This window comes from Podarcis melisellensis (genome assembly GCF_964234715.1).
Source record: "Podarcis melisellensis genome assembly, chromosome: 9".
In the NCBI taxonomy this organism is placed as follows: Eukaryota; Metazoa; Chordata; class Lepidosauria; order Squamata; family Lacertidae; genus Podarcis; species Podarcis melisellensis.
In genome coordinates, this window is record NC_138541.1 from 36,120,666 (window position 1) to 36,144,389 (window position 23,724).

General features: G+C 39.7%; 1 protein-coding gene across 2 annotated transcripts in view; it reads right to left on the reverse strand.

The window, feature by feature from the left end:
• Positions 1-23,724, reverse strand: part of FREM3 (FRAS1 related extracellular matrix 3) — a 79,184-nt gene that overhangs the window by 18,118 nt on the left and 37,342 nt on the right. Inside the window, exons 6-12 of one of the 2 annotated variants that reach the window (XM_081925871.1) lie at positions 16,664-16,915; positions 5,352-5,501; positions 4,055-4,264; positions 3,460-3,657; positions 2,248-2,412; positions 1,515-1,697; positions 312-442 (exon numbers count right to left, since the gene is read on the reverse strand). In XM_081925871.1, coding sequence (XP_081781997.1) covers positions 312-442; positions 1,515-1,697; positions 2,248-2,412; positions 3,460-3,657; positions 4,055-4,264; positions 5,352-5,501; positions 16,664-16,915 — 1,289 coding nt within the window. Of the gene's footprint in view, positions 1-311; positions 443-1,514; positions 1,709-2,247; positions 2,413-3,459; positions 3,658-4,054; positions 4,265-5,351; positions 5,502-16,663; positions 16,916-23,724 lie in introns of those variants that run through there. The other variant, XM_081925872.1, reaches the window with a different exon arrangement.

Consider the following 23,724-nt stretch of genomic DNA (forward strand, 5'->3'; position numbering starts at 1 on the left):
TATTTGAACACATTTCTCAAATAGCACCTAGGGGGAAGGATTTCAAATTAAGTAAAAGGGAGAAGGATGAAACTTCCTTCAGTGTCACAGTTCTGTTTAGATTTGAGGTCCTGCGTATCTGATACCAAAGGTGTTTTTTTTAAAAAAAAAAAGCAGGAGACCTGATCCTAGGCTTCCAGTCTAGTTTGGTCCTCAAAATTGGCATCTAAGGAAGTAAAAAAACAGCGACACTTTTATTTGTTGCTGTTTCTGAATCATCATGATCAAAGGCAATTGTGTCCACAACTAACCAAAAATAACCTAGTTCTTACCTGTGTCTCAGCTACCATATTCTCATCTGGTTTCAGGTGCACTGTGAATGCTTCACGCATTTCTCTCACTCCATCATACAAAACTTCAACCTCAACAAAGTGTTCTGTTTCTCCTTCTTTGAATTCAATATCTGAAATGAAGATATATTATAGAAAGAAGTAAACTTTCCCTCTCCAGTCATCAGCACAGTTAGGCTAGGTTCCAAAAGGCAACAGTCTTGGCTCCTCACAAGCCGTGTCAAACTCATGTTGGGCAGCTGGCTGGCAGAAAACCAACTGCTAAAAACCAAGCAAAATATCTAGGACTAGTACGAATAGTCTAGGGGTGCTCATTGTTGTCAGTGGAGGTTAACAGCGGCTGAAGGCACCCTTTCTCAGTTTTGGCTGTTGTGCCAGATTCTGGACAGGGATCCGATGACCAGAGGGATCCATGCACTGGTAACCTAAGGATTGGACTGTTGTAATACACACTGTGTAGGGCTGCCCTTAAGGTTGGTCTGGAAGCTTTAGCTCATGGGTAGGCAAACTAAGGCCCAATCGCCTTCTAAATCCGGCCTGCGGACGGTCCGGGAATCAGTGTGTTTTTACATGAGTAGAATGTGTGCTTTTATTTAAAATGCCTCTCTGGGTTATTTGTGGGGCATATGAATTCATTCATTCCCCCCCCCAAAAAAAATATAGTCTGCCCACAAGGTTTGAGGGACAGTGGACCGGCCCCCTGCTGAACAAGTTTGCTGACCCCTGCTTTAGCTTGTGTAAAATGCAGCAGTTGGGTTGCTAACAGGAGCAGCCTACTTTGATTATGAAACATCTCTGCTAAATAAGCAGCACTAGATGCCAATTTGCTACTGAGTCAAGCTTAAGTGTCTGTTGCTGACTTTAAAAAACACTTAACAATCTGGTCAGTGGAGGAAATACCTGCACCCATATAGGCCGCCCAGGCTACTGAAATTCTCAGGGCGATGCCCTCTTGGTTGTACCACAGCCTATGGAACTACCTCTGGTAGTGACCAACGGAAGAGAAGGCCTTAGCTGTTGTGCACTCAGCTGTATTTTAATTTGCATTCAACTGAGCTAATTTATAATGTGTTTTTACTGGTTTAAAATTATAATCTGCATGCATATGAAAGGTGTGTGGGGGGGTGTGTGTGTAAATAAATAGCATTTACTGTAGTTTTTCTAAGATTCAGAGGAAAATCTCACCGTCAGACATTGGATTATAGTCTTCTCCAGAGGTAGCTGAACCATCTTTAGTATGGATTCTCACAATGGAAACTTTGGAACTGTCCCCCACACGCAAGACTGGAATCTTTACAACTGCAATCTCCCCAGGCTCTTGAGGTTCTTGAATGCTGTATTTGATTTCGGAGAACTTAATCACTGGTTCTGCAAGAAAACTGAAAAACATCACTCTCTCCTATTTAATAATGTTATTTATACATAGGCAGAATTGTCTGAAGGACACATGCAGGATTGTATCCTTAGTGCGTATAGGGTGTCTCTGGAGATGAACAACAAAAAATGTGCACACAAAGCCATCAAACAACACCAGAAAAAAAATGAAAAGCAATGAGCTGTCTGTCAGGACAGCAGCAAAGAACACAGAAATAAAATTAATTCACCTATGCATCCTGCACCCACTTTTCATTTTCTTGTTTTGTCTTCTTTCAGCTATTGAATTAAGCTTTCTTTACATTTTAAAATCTCCAATATTCACTTGGGGGAGTGTATGGGTATGGTTTTTTAGTAACATGATATTTTTTCAACAAGAATTGATTGTACTACTGGGAACAATGCTATTTTTACGCAAGCAATTAAAAAACAACTGTGCTTGAATGCAGGGCATATGAGAAAATAAACGAATGCTTTGTTCCATTTAATCCCACACCTTTGATCTGACAATATGTAATGAGTACAAAGTGGCTGATAAACTCACTGTCTTCTTCATCTTTAATCTTCACCAAAGTTTCTTTTTGTTCCCCAACGGAGGCACCAAATGTTGAAGTGCTTTTAGGTGTTCCAAGCACCAGTCTGAACTCTTCCTCCTCTTCATAGATGGCATCATCTTCAAGGACCACCACACACGGCTTCTCAATCTCTCCTGCAGGAGGCAAAACACCAGATTAGTTGACATAAATATTTTGGGTAGCACCTACAATCTAACTCCAATTTCCAAATTAAATATATGCTGGGTTGTCTCCAATGTTGTGCAAGAAAAAGTCAGCTCACGCCATAGAACATTATCTTCCCCTCCTCTGATGCTGGTGTGTGTGTGCATGTGTGAATACTGAACATTAAGGACTACAGTAGAGGGGGAATTGCCCAGAATATAATTCACTGGCTTCACATTGAGGGCTCCCTTTGAAGCCCCTTTGAACCTTAAAAAAATGATTTAATATTTGTATGTTAATTTCCCAACAACAAAACTGAGCTGAATGCTTAATCTGAAGGAAGCACAACTGAATTCAATAGGTATCTGAAGAAGTGTGCATGCACACGAAAGCTCATACCAAAAACTAACTTAGTTGGTCTTTAAGGTGCTACTGGAAGGAATTTTTTTTGTTTTGACTATGGCAGACCAACACGGCTACCTATCTGTAACTGAATTCAATAGGATTTACTCCCTAGTATGTGAATGTATAGGACTGCAGACTTAGGGCCCTTTTAGACTAGCGGGGTTGTTGTTTTTTGTGTAGCATGTCACTAAGCAAATAGCAGTGCATTAGTAGTGGATTTATATTGAGCCACATAATTTTGCTTTCCTGGTTGTTCTGTGATGCTTCCTCATTGCTGTCACATTATTGGCATTTGGAGGGGTGCTCTTGCAGTACAGCACAACAGGAGCAGGACAAAGCAACAACATTTGTGGTACAGGATGCAGTTTTTCATCAGAAGGTACAGAACATGCATCAACTGGAACTTGAAACTTTTGCAACTGCAAATTATCACTGAAAGAAGGATTTCGTCTAACTGCCCTGGTACAGATACTGTCATGAATGCACAATAAAAAAAGGAAGCCTGGAACAACCCTTAGTTGCTACAAACTTTGGTCAGTTATAAATAAAAACAAGCCCTTTCATGATAAATTTTGAAAATGCAATAGCTTCCTTGCAAGAGAAACTCTTGCTTTCTAAGGATGAGACCTTACCTGGGAGGAAGACCACTACAGAGTCATCAGTGTTTGGTCTCTCTTCATAGTCCATCATGACCTGGGCAGAGCCTTGGCGGGTGTAGCAGCGGACTGTAGATTTATGATTAACATCACCACTACGGTAAATTATAGCTGCCAGTTGCCCATCTTTTTCATTCACTGTGTATACAGGTTCCTTGAACTGGACTTTGGGTACTAGAGGGGAGGGAAGCATTCCAGCATCATGAGTTAGTCTTTTTATATCTCGCTATGATCACCTATGATTCAGATTCATATGGGGCCATTTCATGGTAATTCATCACCTTTCTCTTACATTCATACTGGGGAAAAGTTAAAACGTTAAGTTCATATCAACAGTTACACAGGATTACTGATGTGCATATGTGTGTGCATAATATAATTAGGGGGGGGGTGTTTGTGCTGGGAGCACGAATGTGGAAATCGCAGCAGTTCCTATGCATGTTTACTTGGAAGTAAGCCACACTGTGCTCAATGGGACTTAATAAATGTGTTTGGGATTGCAGCCACAAACAACTTTCCCCTTAGTGAATTTTCTAGGCAATTGAAAGGTTGTAGAATCTAGAGTACTTACAATCAGTGATGGTATCATTGATGAAAATGGTGGTTTTGCTTGGTTCCCCAAGTACTGCATTCATGGGCATTCGTAGAACAAGTTCAAACTTTTCTGGTCCCTCAAGGACAGGCTGTCCTAAATCATCCAAGATGGTCACACGGAAAGTCTGCATATTTACACCAGGTACAAAATCCAGGTTTCGGCTGATGCCAACGTAATCAACTCCAGCTACATAAGAAGCAAGAGGGACTATTTCGAATCACATCCATTAGATTTTACAACTGTCTTATTAAATTAATATTTATTTTATTCATAGAATGATAGAATTGTAGAGTTGGAAGGGATCCCGAGGATCATCTAGTTCAACTCCCTGCTTTGCAGGAACCTCAACTAAATCATGCATGACAGGGGACCACCCAACATCTGCTTAAAAAGGTACAAGGAGAGTCCACCACTTCTTGTGGATGTCTGTTCCACTGTCAAACAGCTCCTACCATCAGAAAAGTCTTCCTGATGAATCTCCTTTCTTGTATCTTGGAAGCCACTGATTCGGGTCTTACCCTCCAGAGCAGGAGAAAATAAGCTTGCTCCATCTTCCATCTTTAGTTATTTGAAGATGGCCATGATATCTTCTCAGTCTCCTCTTTCTGAGGCTAACCATACCCAAATCCCTCAACAGTTCTTCATAGGGCTTGGTTCTAAGTGCTCACAGACCAGCCATTTCATTATCTGTTCTAGGACATTTCCTGGAATCAACATTAAGCTGACTGGTTGGTCACCTGAGTCTTACCTGAGTCTTCTTTCACCCTGCTTTTGAAGATGGGGATAACATTTGCCTGCCTCCACTCTGCAGGTACCTCATCTATTTTCCAATAATTCTCAAAGATTATAGACAGAGGCTGATATTACATCTGCAAGCTCTTTAGTAGCTCTTTAGTGCAGCTCATTAACAATTATTAACCATTACATTTATTTTTAGCAAATCAGATTTTTGTCTTATTGTTATTCTTAGGTTAGTTGGATTAAACCAATTAAATTCCTCAGTTGCACTCTAAAAATAAAAATATTAGGTTCTCTTATAATTTTGCCCATAATTCCACACTCTGGAATCACAATATCTGAAGGAAACTGTTGGGGAGTATTCTGGGCAGCTATTTATTGAAAATGTGTACTGAGATTTTCCTGGGGAAATCTGCATATGTCTGAATAATGCACAATGCAAACGTATCTGGACTTAAAGATGACATCTGCACAGAGCAGAAATCAATGCTGAGATACAGCACATCAGTAATGCCTCTTGGAAAAATTAATTCACCTTCTGCAGATAATGGTTCTGTTTTCCTGGAGCGCACAGTGACAGTGGCTGCTTTAGACAGGTCAGTTCCAGTTCTCCAAACACGAACTTCGATGTGGCCAGCACTCTCAGCCACATGATATTCTGTGTCACCAAAGTAAAAAGCAGGTTCTAGAAGCGGAACATAAAAAGGAGAAAAGAGATAAGAGCTCATCAATTTCCCAAAAGACAGTGATCAGGTAACAAACCTGTAACTTGCAAACAAATGAATCAGCAGGGCAATCCTTTTAGGGAAATCTCTTGTAAGTAAAATGAGTTAGAACTACGCAACCAAAGGAACAAAATGATTTTTTTAAAAATGATTTTTGGCAATTAACAAAAATTGTTGCCAAAATAGAGTCCTTTATTTACTATACACATGGTATTATTCTTCATTCCTCAAAGTGAAAGACTTGCCTTTTATCAGGGTGAATCCCAAAATTTACAAATCAGGTCAGGGAAAAGGCCAGAGTAAAAATGGGCTTAAGTAGTCACCCCATTGTTTAGTGTAAGAGATCAAACATCACAAGACTGACTGAAACTAGCACTAATTTAGCAGCTCAGCACATTAATTAGCTGGGCAGGTGGATGGGGAATGTCTTCGTTTTCAATTAAAAGCAATTTCATTATACTTTGTCTAACACAGTGAATACAGCAGCCTTTGGACTTAAGTTTTTTAATTGATATTCTGCTTAGTTCCAATGCAGCCCTCAAGGCAGCTCCTCTATCTTCATACAGGCAATAATTGTGTCAGCCCTGCTTGAGGATGCTTACTTTGGTTTTCCTAACCTGAAGCACTCTAAAAACCTTTAAAATTGATTTAACTGATGATCGGGTATTAAAAAGTGAAGTATATATTTTGTAGGGAACAACAGCTCTGAAGTACTGGGCCAGTCACCCAGAGAGTGTGTCTGGAAACAGTACTCTCTGTAAAGTCATACATTCACTTTTCATCTCACTCTGCTATGATTGCCTGGCTCGCACCTCAATATTTAGGCACTTTTATGCACAAAGAGAGGATATTTCCAGGGGTGACAGCAGGGGAGACAAGACTGTGGACAAACTCACAGATACCGGACAACTGCAGGAGATGGAACGTCTCTTAGCCTAACCGTTTGCACAACACAGCACTTTGCCATAGGCAGCTGGTTCAGCTGTGAGCTGACCACCCAGGAGGCAATAATGGCAAAGAAGGCCAAGCCAGCTCCTCACCAATTGGAGTTCGCTTGTCAGTAGATACTTAAATAAAACATGGGGAGGGGACTCTTTCTCCAAACTTAGGGTGCTTCTTGACAGGAGATGAATACTACAAATGAGAGATGTCACCAATTATAACTGGCGACAGGCTTACTTTAAACTTAATTGGATTTTCTGAAGAAAGCATAAATCTGGATTAAATGGGGGTGGGAATACAGGCTAGCACTTTGCTGCTGATTTTGTCAGCATAATAAATCCCATAATAAACATACGTCTGGAAGCACACATAGTTAAATGTTTATAAACCTGCTTCCATGGTTGATGCTTATATTTTTTACAGATCCAATAGATGCTCTTCCAGGCACAGTGAGAATACTGGCTAGGTGGTAACAGCTGCCCAGACTAGAACCAGCAGCTTTCATAGAAACAAAGAGCTAGAAGTGACCCTGAGGGCCCCTTGATCCAACCACCTGCAATGCAGGTATCTTTTGCCCAACACGGGGCTCAAACCCACCACCCTGAGATTGAGAGCCTTATGTTCTACCAAGTGAGCTATCCACAGGGCGCTGTGCAGCTGCCCCGTGTAGTGAGCTGTCAACTTGACCCCACCTATCCAAGCTCAACATTGCACTCTCTTTGTTTGGACAGGGACCTTCCCTGAGCATCAAGGTCTTTCTGGTGTCCCCCACCAAACCCTGCATTCCTTGTCACTGACTGCTGGCATTGTTCCTGAGATCCAATTCCTAGCTTGGTCGCTCAGGTCTGACTTCTCGGTCAGTTCTTGGCTTCTGGATCACCTTTGACAACTGCTTTCAGCTCAGCCTTGACCCAAGTCAAGGTGTGCTGATAAGGACCCAATACCTTATCAGCACACCTAAGTTTGCTGGTGGAATATAATACAGTCCCTGCCCATCAACGCTATGATTAGTGGTGCTAACACATTCAGAATATTAGTGCCAATTTGGGTGAGAAAAATACTACCAATTTGCCTCACTGGATATTTTGCCTATCTCCAAGTGTCTGCAATATTTAGCTTCCTGTGATTTAGCAAACCGAACAAGAGACAAAATAAGAAATCAGAGGCAAAGGAATTGCTAGTTTCAAACACTGATAAGCAGCTTCAAACCATGTTGCAAATTGCAATGAACAGCTGTTGGTATATAAATGTCTGTGTTTCTGTTGCTATGCACATATGCCGTGAGATATTTATGTTGCACATATTTTCATTTGTGCAGCCCTCGGCAATTAAGATCCATGCCATAAATACGTTTCAGAATAAATATATTTATATAAATATTTGTGGGCACAGGGCCAGATCCTGATCTCACTCTCAGATCATTCTCCCAAAGGGCAACTCCCTCCCAGCATTTGCATTAGTGTAACTGTAACAAAGCACCTGCACATAATATCTAAAGCTTATGAGTTCAAACCCCTATTTTCAACCCCCACCCCCTGTGGTGTGCCAATCACGAGAGCCCAAGCCATAATAGGATATAACAGAAGAAGCACACCATCATAGAAGTGTAGAGTTTGAAGGGACCTTGAGGGCCATGTAAGTCGAACTTCCTGCAATGTAGGAATCTCAATTAGATCATACATGACAGATGACCAGCCAACCTTGCAAGTGTAGTCAAGACATCAATGATGCCGGAACCCCCCCCCCCCCAGTTTCTTTTGTTATGTTTGTCCACCACAGCACTGCCACTTCTATTCCTTTTAGTGGGGCTGTCCTGGGACGCCCACTGTAAGCACCACTAGAAAACAATGGCGGCTCAATAGTAACAGTTCCTGTTGCTTAATGAATTAAGCACAAAGTGTGCATGCCTCAGTGTACAGTTTGTGCACAGAAACTAAAAAGAGCAGTGCCGGAGCCATTATATAGCATCCTCAACATTTTAATTAAATACAGTTACTCTTCCCATTCATACAAAAATTAATTAGGAGACTACTAAACAGACATGACTGGAGGCCTTCAGAACATGACCCTAGTCACGCCTCAGTTATTACAGGGATTTAATCACTTGTCTCTGAAATATAATCCACTCTTGCTAGATGGACCTAAACACACTGCCAGCAAGCTTTGAGGCGGAACCCACTAATAACTGGAAGAGAACAGAGGCCTATCTAACATATCTCCTTTTCTCTCTTGGCAAGACAACAACCCGTGTAGCTGGAGCTACACCCCAGTCAGAAGAGAAAATATGTGCTTTTCTTGTTCTTCATTTTCCATCTGTACCAAGCAAAGCCAATAAAGCCAGGAAATTTTTACAATAAGGTAGTCCAGTAACAATGAAGTCAATTTTCTTATGGCAGTGAAATATTCCACATGAACTTCTTCTGCCCATGGTATCTCTAGAACAATCTTTCAAAGACAGGCCACAGCAAATAGGATAAATAATAAGAGCCTTTAAAGACTTTTCTCGGTCAACAATTTCCTTAAGTAGGTGCCCAGATTGTGAAACAATTGCCACTAATGCTTTAATGAGCACACATCCAATAGCAGAAATGGTGTCAGAAAGAGAAGAACAACAGACTGAGGTTGCTTTTGTAATTTAGCACTCACTCTTCTCCTCTGCCTCTAGCAAAGCTTGGGACTCTGCTATACAGCTACAAATGAAACATTTTAAATGTGTTGCAAAGTGCATTATACAAATGTGACACTAAATGGTGATGGTGAGCTATGGCAAATTGAATATATTTTTCAAAACTTTTTTCAATTTTTTTTTCACTTTTCTTAAAAAAAATCGCAGCGTTTTATATATGTTTCTAGATTCCACCTTGGTTAGAAGGGAACACCTTTATAGAATCATAAACATTAACCCTATGCAAGATTTGATACTGCTTATATGCGTATATAAACAAACAATGTTCTATTTTAATTTTAAAAACAAGCTATTTTAAACACATTTTCAAACATTTCTTTATGAGGAAATTTATCAGCAGATAATGATGTTTGTAAATTAAAAAGGAAAAAAACTGAAAAAGTTACACTGCTCTGAAATATGTGAGCTAATGAAGCGGCAACTACAACAAAGAAGGTAATGCCTTTCCCCTAAAATCCTTTTATTTACTTAGTATCATCCACAAATACATACAGTTTCTTAAGCTAACTCAGCACTTTTTTTAATGGCAGTGAAATCTTTTGAGCCAGCGGTTAATTTAAAATCTATTTCTGTTTTCTTCAGAGAAGACTTTACGGTGTTTACTCAGGCTATCTGGATAACCTTGTTGTTCCCTTATTTAAAAACATAAGCACTGGACACAAAACCTGTTCTACCAGCCATGCCACTTAAACATTCCTGTAATAGAGAACCATGGTAAGATTTCCGCTTCCTTATAAAATCACAAGTTGTTTGCATCTCTGTCTTCAAAGCGCATTACCGTACAACTGGATCCTTTGTTCAGCTACACATGATCAGAAGGCATGCTTCTGAAGAACAAGAAAATAACACAGAACCCACAGTTTACTACTAGTGTATGATCAAGGGCTTGCTGCAAATGCCATACTATTCAGCCGTATCTAGAAAACCAAGATCAAAGGATTGGCTTTTTGTCTTGACTACCTGTTTATGAAGCTTTTTTAAAAAAGGAATCATCAACAGCTGGCACCTGTGATGTTACAGATCAACAGGTCACTGATTACCTTTTGAAATTCAATTTAAGCATTTCCCTTATCAAGCACATGTCTTACTTAAAAGAATTTAATGTGGAACACACATGAATATACAGACAGAACCTTTGATTTGCTGTCCTTTAAATAGCATGAATCTGCATCACCAATATGCAGAACTCCAGTTGGATCAAGTATTTATACGGGTATACCTCATTTATTTCACACCACTTTACTGCTCTTCAAAAATATTGCGGGTTTTTTTTTTTAAAAAAACAAACAAATTGAAGGACTTGGAGACAAGGATGCAGGAGCCTGTCCCTGCTGCAAAGTAACTCTTGCTGCACCTTACAAGGACATGGGCGCAGCTGCAGGCAAGACCCTGCATCAGAAAAAAGATTATGACTTGCTGAAGGCTCAGGTGATGGTTAGCATTTTTTAGCATTAAAGTATTTTTTTAATTAAGGCATGTACATTGTTTTTGTAAAATGTAATGCTATTGCACATTTAATAGACCACAGTATAATGTAAACATAACTTTGATATGCAATGGGAAACAAACAAACAAAAATGTGTTACTCGCTTTATTGCATTATTTGCTTTATTGCGGTGGCATCAAGTGAACTCACAATAGATCAGTATTGACTTGTATTGACTTTAGCCTAGACACCTGTATTGCCTAGACGCCTGTATTGACTTTAGCCTAGACACCTGTAGCATACTCTACTTTCTAGCCCCATCAACTGTTCATCAGGGATGAATGGAGACCTTTGCATGGAGCCCATACAATTGATACTCATGGTTTCCTGAGCAGTTTTTTAGGCTCTTGTCCTGCAATATACCCATTATGCTGGGGAAGGGGGTGGGGGAGAAGCTAAATGGTGCATACTGTACAAAGGAATAAAACTTGCTGTGTGCTTTCCCCTCCTGCAGGTCAAGCCCAGATTTCCATCACCTATGAGAATGGAGTGCAATGAATCATGATTCAGCAGCCTGTTTTGATCATTCCTGATACTTTAGAAATATTTAGAAAACATTGCACGTGCATTTATAAAATCAAATGTATATTCATGACTTTAAGAAAACAAAAAAGGAGTAACAATTGCAGTATGTTTGTAATATCACTGATTTCCTGTCAACCTTCACAATGCAGAGCCAGTTTCTGCTGTGAACACACAAAAGTGGCTTCCCCTGAGATCTGTCCAGGAGAGCAGGTTAGCAGCACATCGCTCCCAGAGTCCCGGAATCCAGGTCCTTCCGCAGTCTAATGCCCCACAGTGTGTGTTGCTGCACATTGTCAAAATAAAAGACGACAACAAAACTCAAAGAAACTAGGACTTAAAGAGTGCTCCCTAACTTAAAAAACCAATGCCATGCTATATATACCAATAGCAAACACATTCTCCAAGTGTGAACCTTCATGCAGCTCAAACATCATTACCCACAAAGAAGAGGAAGGTATCATGAGGGTCTAAAGTTTGAAGTACAAAAAAATTGTTTGAACAAAAATCCTAAAGGGGTGGGGGGAGATTGCATTTTATTCCTCACAGGGCTTCAGTTCCCAGCAACCTTAACAAATTATGGTTCCCCGGTTTCAGGGGTGTGAGAGTTAAATGTATGGTGTGTGCATGCAGCCATTTCTCACTTCTCTGTTGATCCCCATAAGGAGGCATTAGATGCTTGCGAAACAGGATAAATTTTGGGATCTTGGGAGCGACTGCTGCCATTGTTCAGAGCTCCTTTCCCTGCATTCAGCTGCCCTCAATTTGAAACACATTAAAATGGCATAATAGGATCAGTGGCAATACTGAACAGCCCAGTTTAACAATCCGGTGTTAATAATGGATAGAGATCTCACATCTGAATTTCCATATGATTTCCTACTTAGATGTCAAGGTCCATCAGATCCAAATATACTGTTTTCCTGCCCAGATAGAGCAAAGAAACATGATATTTCAAGCATTTTAATCTTCACTTTAAATTTAGTTTTTATTCAAGGTTGGGTTTTTTTACCACTTAATATTATCTCTTTCAAGCTCTAATACCAGATTTACAGAAAGGAAATACTATGTATAATTACTTTATTGTTGAGTGAATGACAGATGGGTATCAGATAGTGATCGCTCTGAATTACAGTATTGTCTTCTCTCAGAACAATTTTTTTTCTCTCCCTCAGCCACCACTCAGACACCATAGGAAATAATTGCAGCTCTATAGCTTTCTCTCCTTCAATAAACCTTAGAACATTAGTTAGGTGACAACAGTTGAATTTATTTCTCTTTCTGTCGCAGAACTGATACGCCCAGGAAAAAGATCAAGCCATACACAGTTTTGTAGATTTCACTAACAGGATGCAGCACAAATGTTTTACAGTGGATTTTTAAAAATAATTTTATAAGCAAATGCAGTTTTTAAAATATACAAATAATGAAAAGGCAATTTACAGCGACACTTACCTTCAAGGTCTGGTGCCTGCTTCACACCATGATCCAGTGTGGAACATGGCAGAAGGTGTTTTCCAAGGCCAGAGCGACTCCAAACTGGTCTCACGCTGGCCTGGGAAGTGGATGCTAGCTTGCCCAACATCTGGCCAATCACAGCCAGGCTGGATGCAGCGCTCTACCCAGGGGGCGGTCCCAACTGAGCCAAAAGGTTTCACTCTAGTCCGTTTCTGGACTATTTAAACCTGGCCTGCCTCAATAGTGAAAAGGTAATTTACAATGTACATTCATTGTTCGTCCTTGTGCCAGCCAGTTTTTGTCAACCTGGTACCCTCTACTCTCATCAGCCCCTAACAGCATGGAACAAGGTCAACAAAGGCTGGACTTGACTCTAACCCAAAGAAGAAAACTGCAGTGAACTTTGTAAATAATACCTCTAGTGGAATGTATATTTATACTGCTTTAAACACTCTTAAAGTTTATTTTACTGACAATATCTGTGCCCAAATCTCATCATAATGGATTTGTAAAATGCCACCACCACAAAAAAATCTTCGATAAATACTTTATGATAAATCTCTGTATTTATCTATAAACATTGCGATGAAATACATTTTTCCTTATCCAAAGTTCTGCTCTTTTCTAACACCGCCTAATCTGTCAAGCTGATAATTACATACTGTTGTTCAGTTTTCCAACTTAATTATCCAATTTAAATTATTTTCCCTCTGTTTTCAACACTGACATGCAAGACTAATTTGCAGATCACACTAAACTATGTTTAGCAAGATGTGCACAAGCAGGGATTGACCTGCCATGACTTCAGGGCTCATGTCCCCACCCATGCAGTTTTAAGTTTCACTTTTAAAGTTGGCTTGTTGTGTTGTTCAGGTCAGGGATTGTGGTTCACAAGAAACAAGCCAGTTTCAGAAACCACGGTTTGAAGTTTTGAAAGTGACCAGAGTTTGTTTCAAGCCAAGATCCCTTGTCCAGATGACATTTCAAGTTGACATTCAGAGGAAGAAGAAAGCTGCTTAAGGCTTCTCCCAACTGCATGAGGCTCCAAAGCATGCTGTGACTTCTTCATGTGTCACTAAACCATGGTTTAGAAAGATGTGCAAACTGAGAATGGCAATTAAGTACCAAGAAGAAAGGGGGCAGCCTTACTTCCTCTACAACATAAAGTATCTATATATTTAACTATTAATTGATAACATCTCTATTTTGTAACATTATTATTCAATCTCCAATTGCCCTTTTTAAACAAAAGAAAACAAAAACCTCTTCAGTTCCCAGACTCATTCCTTTGATTACTATATAGCTGACATAAATCTTATTCCCAATCTTTGCTGTTTTTATGTTTGAAATAACATGCAAGTGGAGAAAAAAAACCTACTTTCTAGTATGAATTATAGTGGCATGAATAGTATGCATAATTAATTTAATCTTCATTTAAGATTTGCCAAACACATCATTTCTTAGCTGGAAATGTTGGAACACTTTAGGAAGATGTGCACAACTTGAATACTAATTTGATTTGTCTAATTTTTCATTTATCACTCATTAAAATCTTCTGCCACTATTAATTTTCCCTCCCTCCACTTATCTGCATTTCTAACTAATCTCTGTTACTTTGTGTGTGAACAGACTAATCTGCACATCTTTTTTTAGCAGTGAAAATGTACCCTTCATAAAGTCCTTTACTTGAAAGATCTATCTGACAACTCTTACCATAAGTAATAAAAAAATAAACCGAAGTTTTCTCCTTTTAAAGAAAATGTGATGTGGGAAAGGTACAATAAGTACAGATAAACCTTTTGCTGCAAGTTTTGGATGATAAAAAGGGCTATTGCTACTCTATGCTTTGATATCCATTTCTGAAATGTTATTACTATATATTTGGGTTACTTCCTATTTCCAACCCTTCTGTTAGTTTTGTCCGTCTTGATATCTGCTGGAGTTCCCCTGCAACTGCCTGCACTGAGAAGATTCCTCTCCAAAGAAAATCCTACATGCCAAATAGGTTTTTTTAAGAATACAGTAAAACAGAACACACTTGTAAGCGCTTTTAACAGTCACCTCACTCTAAGCAAAGCACTGAAACCCACAACTGGTCAGCTGAACTACTTACATGCTTAATACTGTGCACAAATGAAACAGAAGACAGACAGCTCTATGCCGAAGTCAGACAAGCAGACTATCCTGACGCCAAATCAAGTTGAGATAAGAAACACACTGCGGAACATTAGTTATTGTGCCCATTAATGTCGTTAGTTTTGAGACAAGTACACAGCATGGGAAGCTGCTTCATCCGTTGTTGCCAAGTGGACTTTTCAGGAAGTCAAGGAAACCCTGGCCTTCAAAGTCTGGGAAAGAAAGTAATTCTCTTCTTTTCACAATGGCTTAATTCCCTCTTTATTCTGCTTTCCTGTTAAGCAAAATAGGATAAAGAAGCAGGGATGCAATGCAAGTGGAAAATATAATGGCCTTTGGACAAGTTCTGTCTAGTTAAAAGGCCATTATGGCTTGATTAACTCCACTCACTGGGGATTTCTCTGGCCCATTCTCTTCCTTTCTCCACTGAGGAAACAAAAATATTGTCTTTCAGCCTATTTGTTTGCTAGTATCTGTCCCAAGTCCTTGAATTTCTGGAGAGTATGCAATCAGCATTTGATCAAAAAGTTGTTTTCTAGTTTGAATTAACACTAGAATGTCATTTAAAACCAAGTGGTAGATTTTGATTTTTGCACAAAGTCGGCCTCAAAATATTTATTGTTCAAGGAAGTTAAGTGTCCATCATTTAATGGGCACTGCTGAGAGTCTCGGGGGGGGGGGGGGATGAGGAGAACTGATGTACACTCACACCTATTAAAAGAATAAATGCACTGTTCCTGATCTTACACATTAGATATTACACAAAGCCTGCTCAGAGTGTTGATAATGAAAAAGGATTAACTCTTTGTTTTGTAAAGACCTGAATTTAAAAGCCTTCTTTCATAACGAGAACCAGTTCTGTATTCTTACGAAATCCTTTTACAAACCTCTGGCTTTATGGCACACTGACCAACTTTTTAACCTGCATAAATTTGCATTTTTAATCGACACTGCACAGACATGAACGTACCTCTCATCTTTTAAAACACACATCAGCTCGGGGTTCACATGACTTATTGTGTTGGATCCTGGGTTCCTCCCATGCTGGGATCCAGCAGAAGCCTCTGCTGAAGAGAGGAGGGAGGAGGCAACTGCCATTAATTCCTCCCTCCTCTTGCGCTATCTACAAACAACTTTTCAGGGGCCACAAGTCATTGCATGGGGAAGGAGGAGTTAGCAAAAGCTGCCCCCCCCCCGCTTTCTGCCACTCACAGAACCCTAAAGCCAACCAATTGTAAATGCGTCTCAGACAGGAGTTGTCTGGAAATTTCATTTCGTACTAGGGGGAAAAAAGGATTCTTATAACCTGATTGATCTTCAATGCAGCTGCTTTGAAGAAAGCGGAACATAGAAATGATGAAGGGTGCTTAGTTCCATAAGTGTGCGCAGCTGCAACATTACAGAAATCCAAATTAAAAAGCAACAAGTCCTGGCAACATATTGTTATCATTGGGTTGGATTCAGTCGAGGTTAGTTGCACATATGTCCCATTCTACTGAATGGGAACTGAAATCATGACTATCATTTCACACTGCTTCCAATAAGGCCTTAGGTTCAACTCACAATCCAGATCTAACCCATTTTGTTTCCATAGACATAGGACATATAATTCTATCTAAAATGCGGAATTTTCTAGGTAGAATGTTTAGAACTTATATAACAACGCTTTTTTAAAGTCCATTATTAACTTAAGAAGTAGTAGCTGCTACATTTTTACTATAACCTACTTCTAAGAGGAAGCAAAGGGTTATTCAGGAACAAGGAACAGCTTACTGAAATACTTGACCAGGGCCTCAATCTTGATCATAATATATCTAGCTAAAATAAGAAAAATGCATTTTGTACCATAAAGTTTGATGAAGCAGGTCTCTGATGTGGACCTTTCTACTCACCATCATCTCTGTCAGCTAAAATGGTTACTTTGGTGCTGGGGAATTCCGTTCCAATTTGTCCGCCCATTGGCATACTTAATGTGACGTTGAAAGTTTCATCTTCCTCATAAAGCGAATCATCAATGATGATGACACGGCAGGTTTTCTCCGTCTCATCCTTGTCAAAGCGAATGAGGCTAGTATGGTCTTCAGGACGAGAAATGTAGTCTGAGTAAGACAAGACAGTGGAGGGAATCGTGCCTGTGGCAGATCCTAAAAAAGGGGGTGGCAAAGGAATGAAAAGCATTAGAATGATGAGAACAATGACTTTGAGCAGCAGAATACTAAATCATCCTTTCCTTTCCAACTCCAATCTTCAGTTTTTTCTAAAAAATAAAAACCCCACCAGTTATGAGCCTTAAAAAACCCTCATTCTCTCTGCTTAACAATATGAATGACATGATCACGACTTTTCATAATGTGCCAGTTTCCTGTTCTCCACAGCTATGGTTCATCCCCCAAGCAACCACTTTTGCTGGTTTCAGGGATCATGTGATGGTAAGAAACCTTTCGAAGTTTCCTGTGACTCAGCAAGCTTATCAACGCTGCCCAGACTACTTGTGGGGCAGGCCAGTGGCTGCCGTGGACTGGGAATGGGGAGGAGCTTCTCACGAGCTCTTGTGAGGGCAACTACATATCATGTGGCTCACTGGGCTCTCACAAAGCAGCAGGGTGGTGGAAACCTTTCAAAGGACTAGCCACCATCCTTCTCATCTTTGTTCCTTCTATCCTTGGGCAGAGGTAAACTTGGGATTTCTTGCATTTGCAAACTGTGGAGCCTTTCCTGTAGTTTTACCATTTTCCTTGCTTCTAGCAAACAATGTTTGCAGGAAAATATGGCTACAGTAGATGCCTGGTCTCATGGAATTAACCATAAGAAGAGCTCTTAATCATAGAAGGGGTTCTCTGTTCTTCTTTTGGTTTCCAAACATTCATCAGGTGAAAGTCAACTTTTCCTCTGCAACTATGAATGCTGAAATTCTTACAAGTCAAACATGTTCTTTTCCAAGTTAGAAGTTACACTCACTGAAATTACAGGCAGGATCAGTCACAAGGACGAAAATTGCAATAGGGAAAGCAGTCAAATTCTGCACTAGTTACCATTTATCTTTTAAGGTATGCATTAAATTTGCTATGAACACCTCTCCCCATCAGAAAATCTGGCTGTGTGTAGCACAGTACTGTGTATAACAAAATCAATCTGTGTGCGAGATCAACTGTAGTTTTTCACTAAAAGGTTCATAGTTTGAACAACATAAATTATTTTCTTGTCACTGTTTGCTGTATGTCTTAATATCTTCAAATTAATAGACACAATAGCAAATGAACTGGCTTCACCAAAAATTATCATTATCTTGCGGAAAGATATATTAGTCTTTGAAATACTTTTTTACATGCACCACTGCTCTACCAAGTCACATTATGCTTACCATCAGTGAAACTGCAGAGGTACAATCAAAGGTGTTTGTGTATACTATTATATACACATTTTAACTTTCCCCTGAAGCAGCCACATGTAGCAAGATTCAAACATTGTAACAGAATTAAATTCAATGTAAAAGCTATAAATCTGTGTATCTGGTACACAATGTAGTACCTTGATAAGAAAAAAAAATCCACCTGCCCCCTCCCCCCATCATACTTCTAAAGCACATTGAAATGTGTTTTAAATGTATGATATGTAGACAGCTAAAGACAAAAATCTAGAGGGTTTTCACAAGCCATTTAAGACTCAATTCAAAAAGAGTCAAATCCTCTTTAAAACCAATTTGGAATATTTGAATATTTGCTTTCAAAATCATATTCTGTTAAATTATTCTTCTGCTGAAGGAGTCCAAGGGCCCCTTCTAACATTCGGTAGGTGGCAAACAAGACAGTCACCTCAATCCAGCATGATGGGCTGGGACAGTGCGGCTCACCTTACCGCCTGTTGCCTGCATCACTGCTGCATACTGGGATGAAATGGGGGAGCAGGGAGGTAGTGGTGAGGCTGGGATGGTGCAAATGCACTAGTAGGAGACGACTGGCTCTGTTAGTGCATTTTAAACACACAAACCTCCCTGGCCTCCCTCTATCCTAGTATGCAGAAGCAACACAGGTGATTGCAGGTCAGGTAAGCCTTGCTGCCCCACCCTGGGGCCTGTTACTGAGGATACTGATCTCTGAGCAGTAGGGACTCAACTTATGGAACACCCTGCACATAAATATTTGTTTGGTACTGCATTTTATATTTTAGGTGCCAAACCAAAACTGCTTTACTCTGCTGGAAATTTATTAGGATGGCTGCTTTGCTGTTATATTATCACTTTTTCAGTTTTAAGCTGGATTTTACAGTTTGATATTTTATTGACTCTGGTATTGGTATTTAGTTTTTCCACTCAGTAAGAGGGATAAAAGTTATTTTAAATATATCTTTCACAAACAGTTTGCTAAAAATAAAATGTATTTCAGAACATTAAAGATGCTCGTTTCTGAAGTTTGAAATGTTAATACTTTAAATATATATTTCCAGTACATGCAATATCCCTGAATTATAGTTTGAGCCCTGTACAAAGAGACTGATATTTAAATCTCAAACTGCAGTGTTTTTATCATACCCAAAATAGAGGATCGGTCAAATAAGGTTATCATATATGCTCAAGTGACATGATATACTCAAGTGAAACTATTCTATAGCCTGTTTGACGGTAGAGTGTGTTGTGCTGTCAAAAGTGGGTCTTTTGACTCATTTTACTTAGGAACTGAGAGTATAGAGCAACAATTAGGATCACTGCACAAATGTGTGGTAGCAAAATGCTTAGTTTTGTTAAAGCCAGAGAATGTTGGCAGCTTACAAGGCTGCAAAATTCCAAGCCACCCTTGAAGATTTTCTGTGCGCCAGTAAACAACAAAAGTTGGAGTATGGGAAGAACAAATGGCATTTAAGGCTCTGTAATAACTCACTGATTAAATAACATATGACCTTTGAATTCTTGACTTTCAAAAAGATTCCTGCAAGGCACTAAGGTTATTTTTTTAAGAAAGAAAGAAAGAAAGAAAGAAAGAAAGAAAGAAAGAAAGAAAGAAAGAAAGAAAGAAAGAAAGAAAGAAAGAAAGAAAGAGAAAGAGAGAAAAAACCCAAACGAAGACTGGCAACACAGAAGCAAAAGACTTAAAAAAGAAAACTTTGGGAATCCCAAATGCAGGAAACCCAATACTTCACTTCCATTTTCATGCTCCCAGACTATGCAGGATGTGGCTCTCCCAAGCTGATCAGCTGGCAGAGGACTTCCTTGGTAGAAAAAAATAGAGCCTCAGCCTTGCCTGCTCTCACTTGGATTTGAATTCCATTATTTGGGGAGCACCACTGAAAAGGCTCGATTTCATTACACACCAACCTAATTGTAATTTAAAGGCAGGCATCTCAACAGGGCTGCAGAAGCACATCTTAAGGTATGGACAGCATGATATGGCTGAAGGTGGTTCTTAAGGTAAGCTGGTCCTAAACCATTTAGGGCTTTAATGGTCTTCATCTGCACTTTGAATTGGGCCTGAAAACGTACTGACAACTGGCGCAGCTGGCTCAGTACTTGTGTAACATACTCTGCCTGCTGCGCTCAAACCAGTAGGCAAGTGGCAGAATTCTCCACTAGCTGAAATTTCCAAACTATCTTCAAAGGTGGCATGACATACAATGCGTAACAGAAGTATAGCCTGGAAGTCACTGGAGCACTTACAACAGAAGCAAGGTTCAACATCTTCAGATAGGGTCACGGCTGGCATGCAGTTGAAGATGGCAGAAAGCACCCCTAGACGCCACCTGCGCTCCCGCAGTTAGCACCATGCCCGAAATCACACCCAAGCTGTGAACCTGGACTTTCAGGGAAAGTGCAAACCCACCTCAGACCAAGTAAACGCCTCCAGCCTCATGCAATAGAATGTTCTCCTCATCTCTCTTCCCTCTAAATCTGTTATGGGGGCTGCTCCAACCCTCTGGAGAAAATCTGGTGATTGGGAGGGACACCATGTGTGGTGGCAGGAGATAATTACCTTGCATAAGCTGAATCCATTCTGCTTTTGGAATTATTTAGTTCAATACCACTCACAGTATTTGGGCAGGGTGGGCACATGTGTGGAAATCATGGAAGAACATTCTATCATTTGAACTCCCGCTTGGAATCTGAAGTGGCAGAGCCAAGATACAAGTTTTCATTCTCAGTGAGAATGAAGCCAACATCACTTCTGCCATATACGAAAACCCTAGGTGACAAAGGCATCTTAGGTGTACTCTCTCACAGACACATTTTTGTTTATTTCTAAGTAGAAGCTCCCCTGCACTACATGAGAAGCTGTTTTCTCTCAAGTGTCACAAAGCACCTTCCATTGGAGCTCAGAGAAAAGCAAACATTTCCAATGGGGTACAAGGGAATTAAATGCGCCACTGTGACACAGACTTCAAATGCTTCTTATACTGACAATGAGGGGAGAAACTTCAAGCCTCATTATAGATGTGACATAAATAAAATTCTGTTATAATAATAAAAGAAACTTTTGCTTTTCTCTGAGCTCTAATGGAAGGTTCTTCATCTGGTCTCCCCTACCCACCCTGCCCCCACTGGCTCACTGTAAGAGAATGTGGCCATAAGCAAATCCTAATCTAGAAGTTAGCCCTTATCTTTGGTGTGGGGGCCGGGGAGCTGCCTCATATAAACTAAGATGCTTTCCCTACAATCTGTTGAAGAGCAGCACGTACTTTAAAAAAATCCCATTCCTCAACCACCCTCATTCCCAAATCTTATGTGGAGGCATAATTTTTATCTTTTGCATTTGGGGAGCACAAAATGTCGGGCAAGAAATGGCAGGAATGCAAAGAAGAATGGTTATCTCTAGAAAGGGCAAATATACAAAGAAAGGAATTTATCTGAAGCAGCGGGTTTTCTTTTCAATTAAAATAGAATTTAGACTAAGGCACTTAAAAACCAAACTTTGTTGTTGCTGATATTAGCTCTGTCCTGTTGGTTTTATCATGTACTGTTGTTTTATGCTATATTTAGGTTTCATGCTTTTAACTTTTATGCAAGTTGTTCCACTGTTAGAAAACCAAATAACTTTTATTATTAAACAGTATATATAGAAAATAGATTAATAAAAATACTGGGTTGTATTGCCTCCAACAAACTCATCTTGTTAGTGCAAAGACTTCCACTTTCACAGACTCCTGTCCTTACACCTCCCCCTACATCTGCTCTGGAGGGCTGGGGGCACCCAAACAACAGATTTGGGGGGGGGTGCTCAATGGAAGAAGGGATATTCCATTGCACAAGCAGAAGTCCTTGCATGAATGGAACAGCTCTGTTGAATACAGCCCCACAGATAGTACAGCCCAGTGCCCGTTTGCTCAGACATAAACGCAGATTACTTCTAAGCACATGAGTTTAGGCGTACTTGGAATTAAGTGCCATTGACTCAAGTGCAACTTCTCTAGTTTGAACTGGTCTCAAAGTCCCAGTTACAAATTCTTAAATGGGTCACCCTGATATTTATAGAGAAGTAATGCAAGCTCAATATACACAGCATATAAAAAGATCCACTCCTTTTTTGACTGCATTCCATTCACAGAATCCATAATTGGTGCCGGGTGGGGTGGGGTGGGGGGGACAGCACAACCCTTCCAAGATGTTTCGGAAGAATCTTTTTTATAATTATTTTAATTGTTTTTTTTACATATATTTCCATACATAACATCTAATACACAAAAGTAAATAAAACTTTTGGCTGCTTAAGCCTGTGACTTCCTTCCTCCCCGACTGTAGGCTTTCAAACCTATTCTCTAAACACTGCATTCTCCTATATTTCTTAATACTATTAAATCTCATAAATATTAAATTAGCTATAATTAATAAGTAGTAGTTTTAACCTTACAAAACTTCTTGTAACTTCTTGTCCAGACCTTCAAGTTCCTCTCAAGGTGACCGTTTAGAAATCTAGTGTGCTTTTCAAGAGAAATTGCAATATAAAAAGGAGACCTCCAGTGCAATCCTGTCTGTCTACTCCTAAGTAAGCCTCACTGAGTTTAACAGGATTTACTCGCTAAGTGTGCATACGACTGCAGCCTGCATGACCTGGTATCAATCAGCAAGCTTACACTCTCAGCACTATCTCTATAAAGGCCACCAAGCAACTCCAGCATAAAAGTCTGCAATGGCAAAGCAATCTAATCTCTGTAAAAAGTGGCTATGGACCTGTTTTTTTAATGCTTTCATCTTCCTATTACATCCCACAGCTGTGCTAGCATACTTAACATCTGAAACTGACCAACAGCTGTCATGCTTCACCGAAACAACTTGACTAGCTGTCTAACCCATGGGGCATAAATCTTTCAGCACGTGCACCATGCAAAAAGGGAGTGCTTCCTAATAAGGAAACTAGGAATTAAAAAAAAATCACCTGGCATATATTTTCCACCAGCCCTCTCACAAAGATATGAATAAGCTGAACAACAACAAAAAAACGAATATCCAAAGAATATTATACTTGAACATTCAGCATAAGTTTCTGCATATATTTTATATCACTTGTACTTAGCATGTAGCAGTTCACTTTCAAAATAATCATTTTATAAGTCATTTTACAACTACATGAGTAGCTGAGCCCATGACCAACCTATTATCTCAGCAGTAAATCCTACGGAGTTCTGTGGCCTTAAGCAAGTGCAGGACAGCAGTTTGAGTGAAATATACAGATAATTGTTGTGGGAATTTATTTTTTATTACATTATTATCCCACCTTTCCTCATAAAGGAGTCCAGGGCTGCAATAACAAGTAGTAAAACATTTTTTAAAAAATTAAGCACCTAAGATATTTGATCTGAATATTTTAAGGAAACCTGAAACCTAATGTATTTACCTAATATTGCCACATAAATTACCTCATTAGGTATCTGATACTATGTTTTTGTTTGCCATCAAAGGAAGCGTAGAGCTTGTACACAAAAGGAAAAAAGGGAGAATATGTTTAGTTGGTTTAACTGGATCGCATTTCCT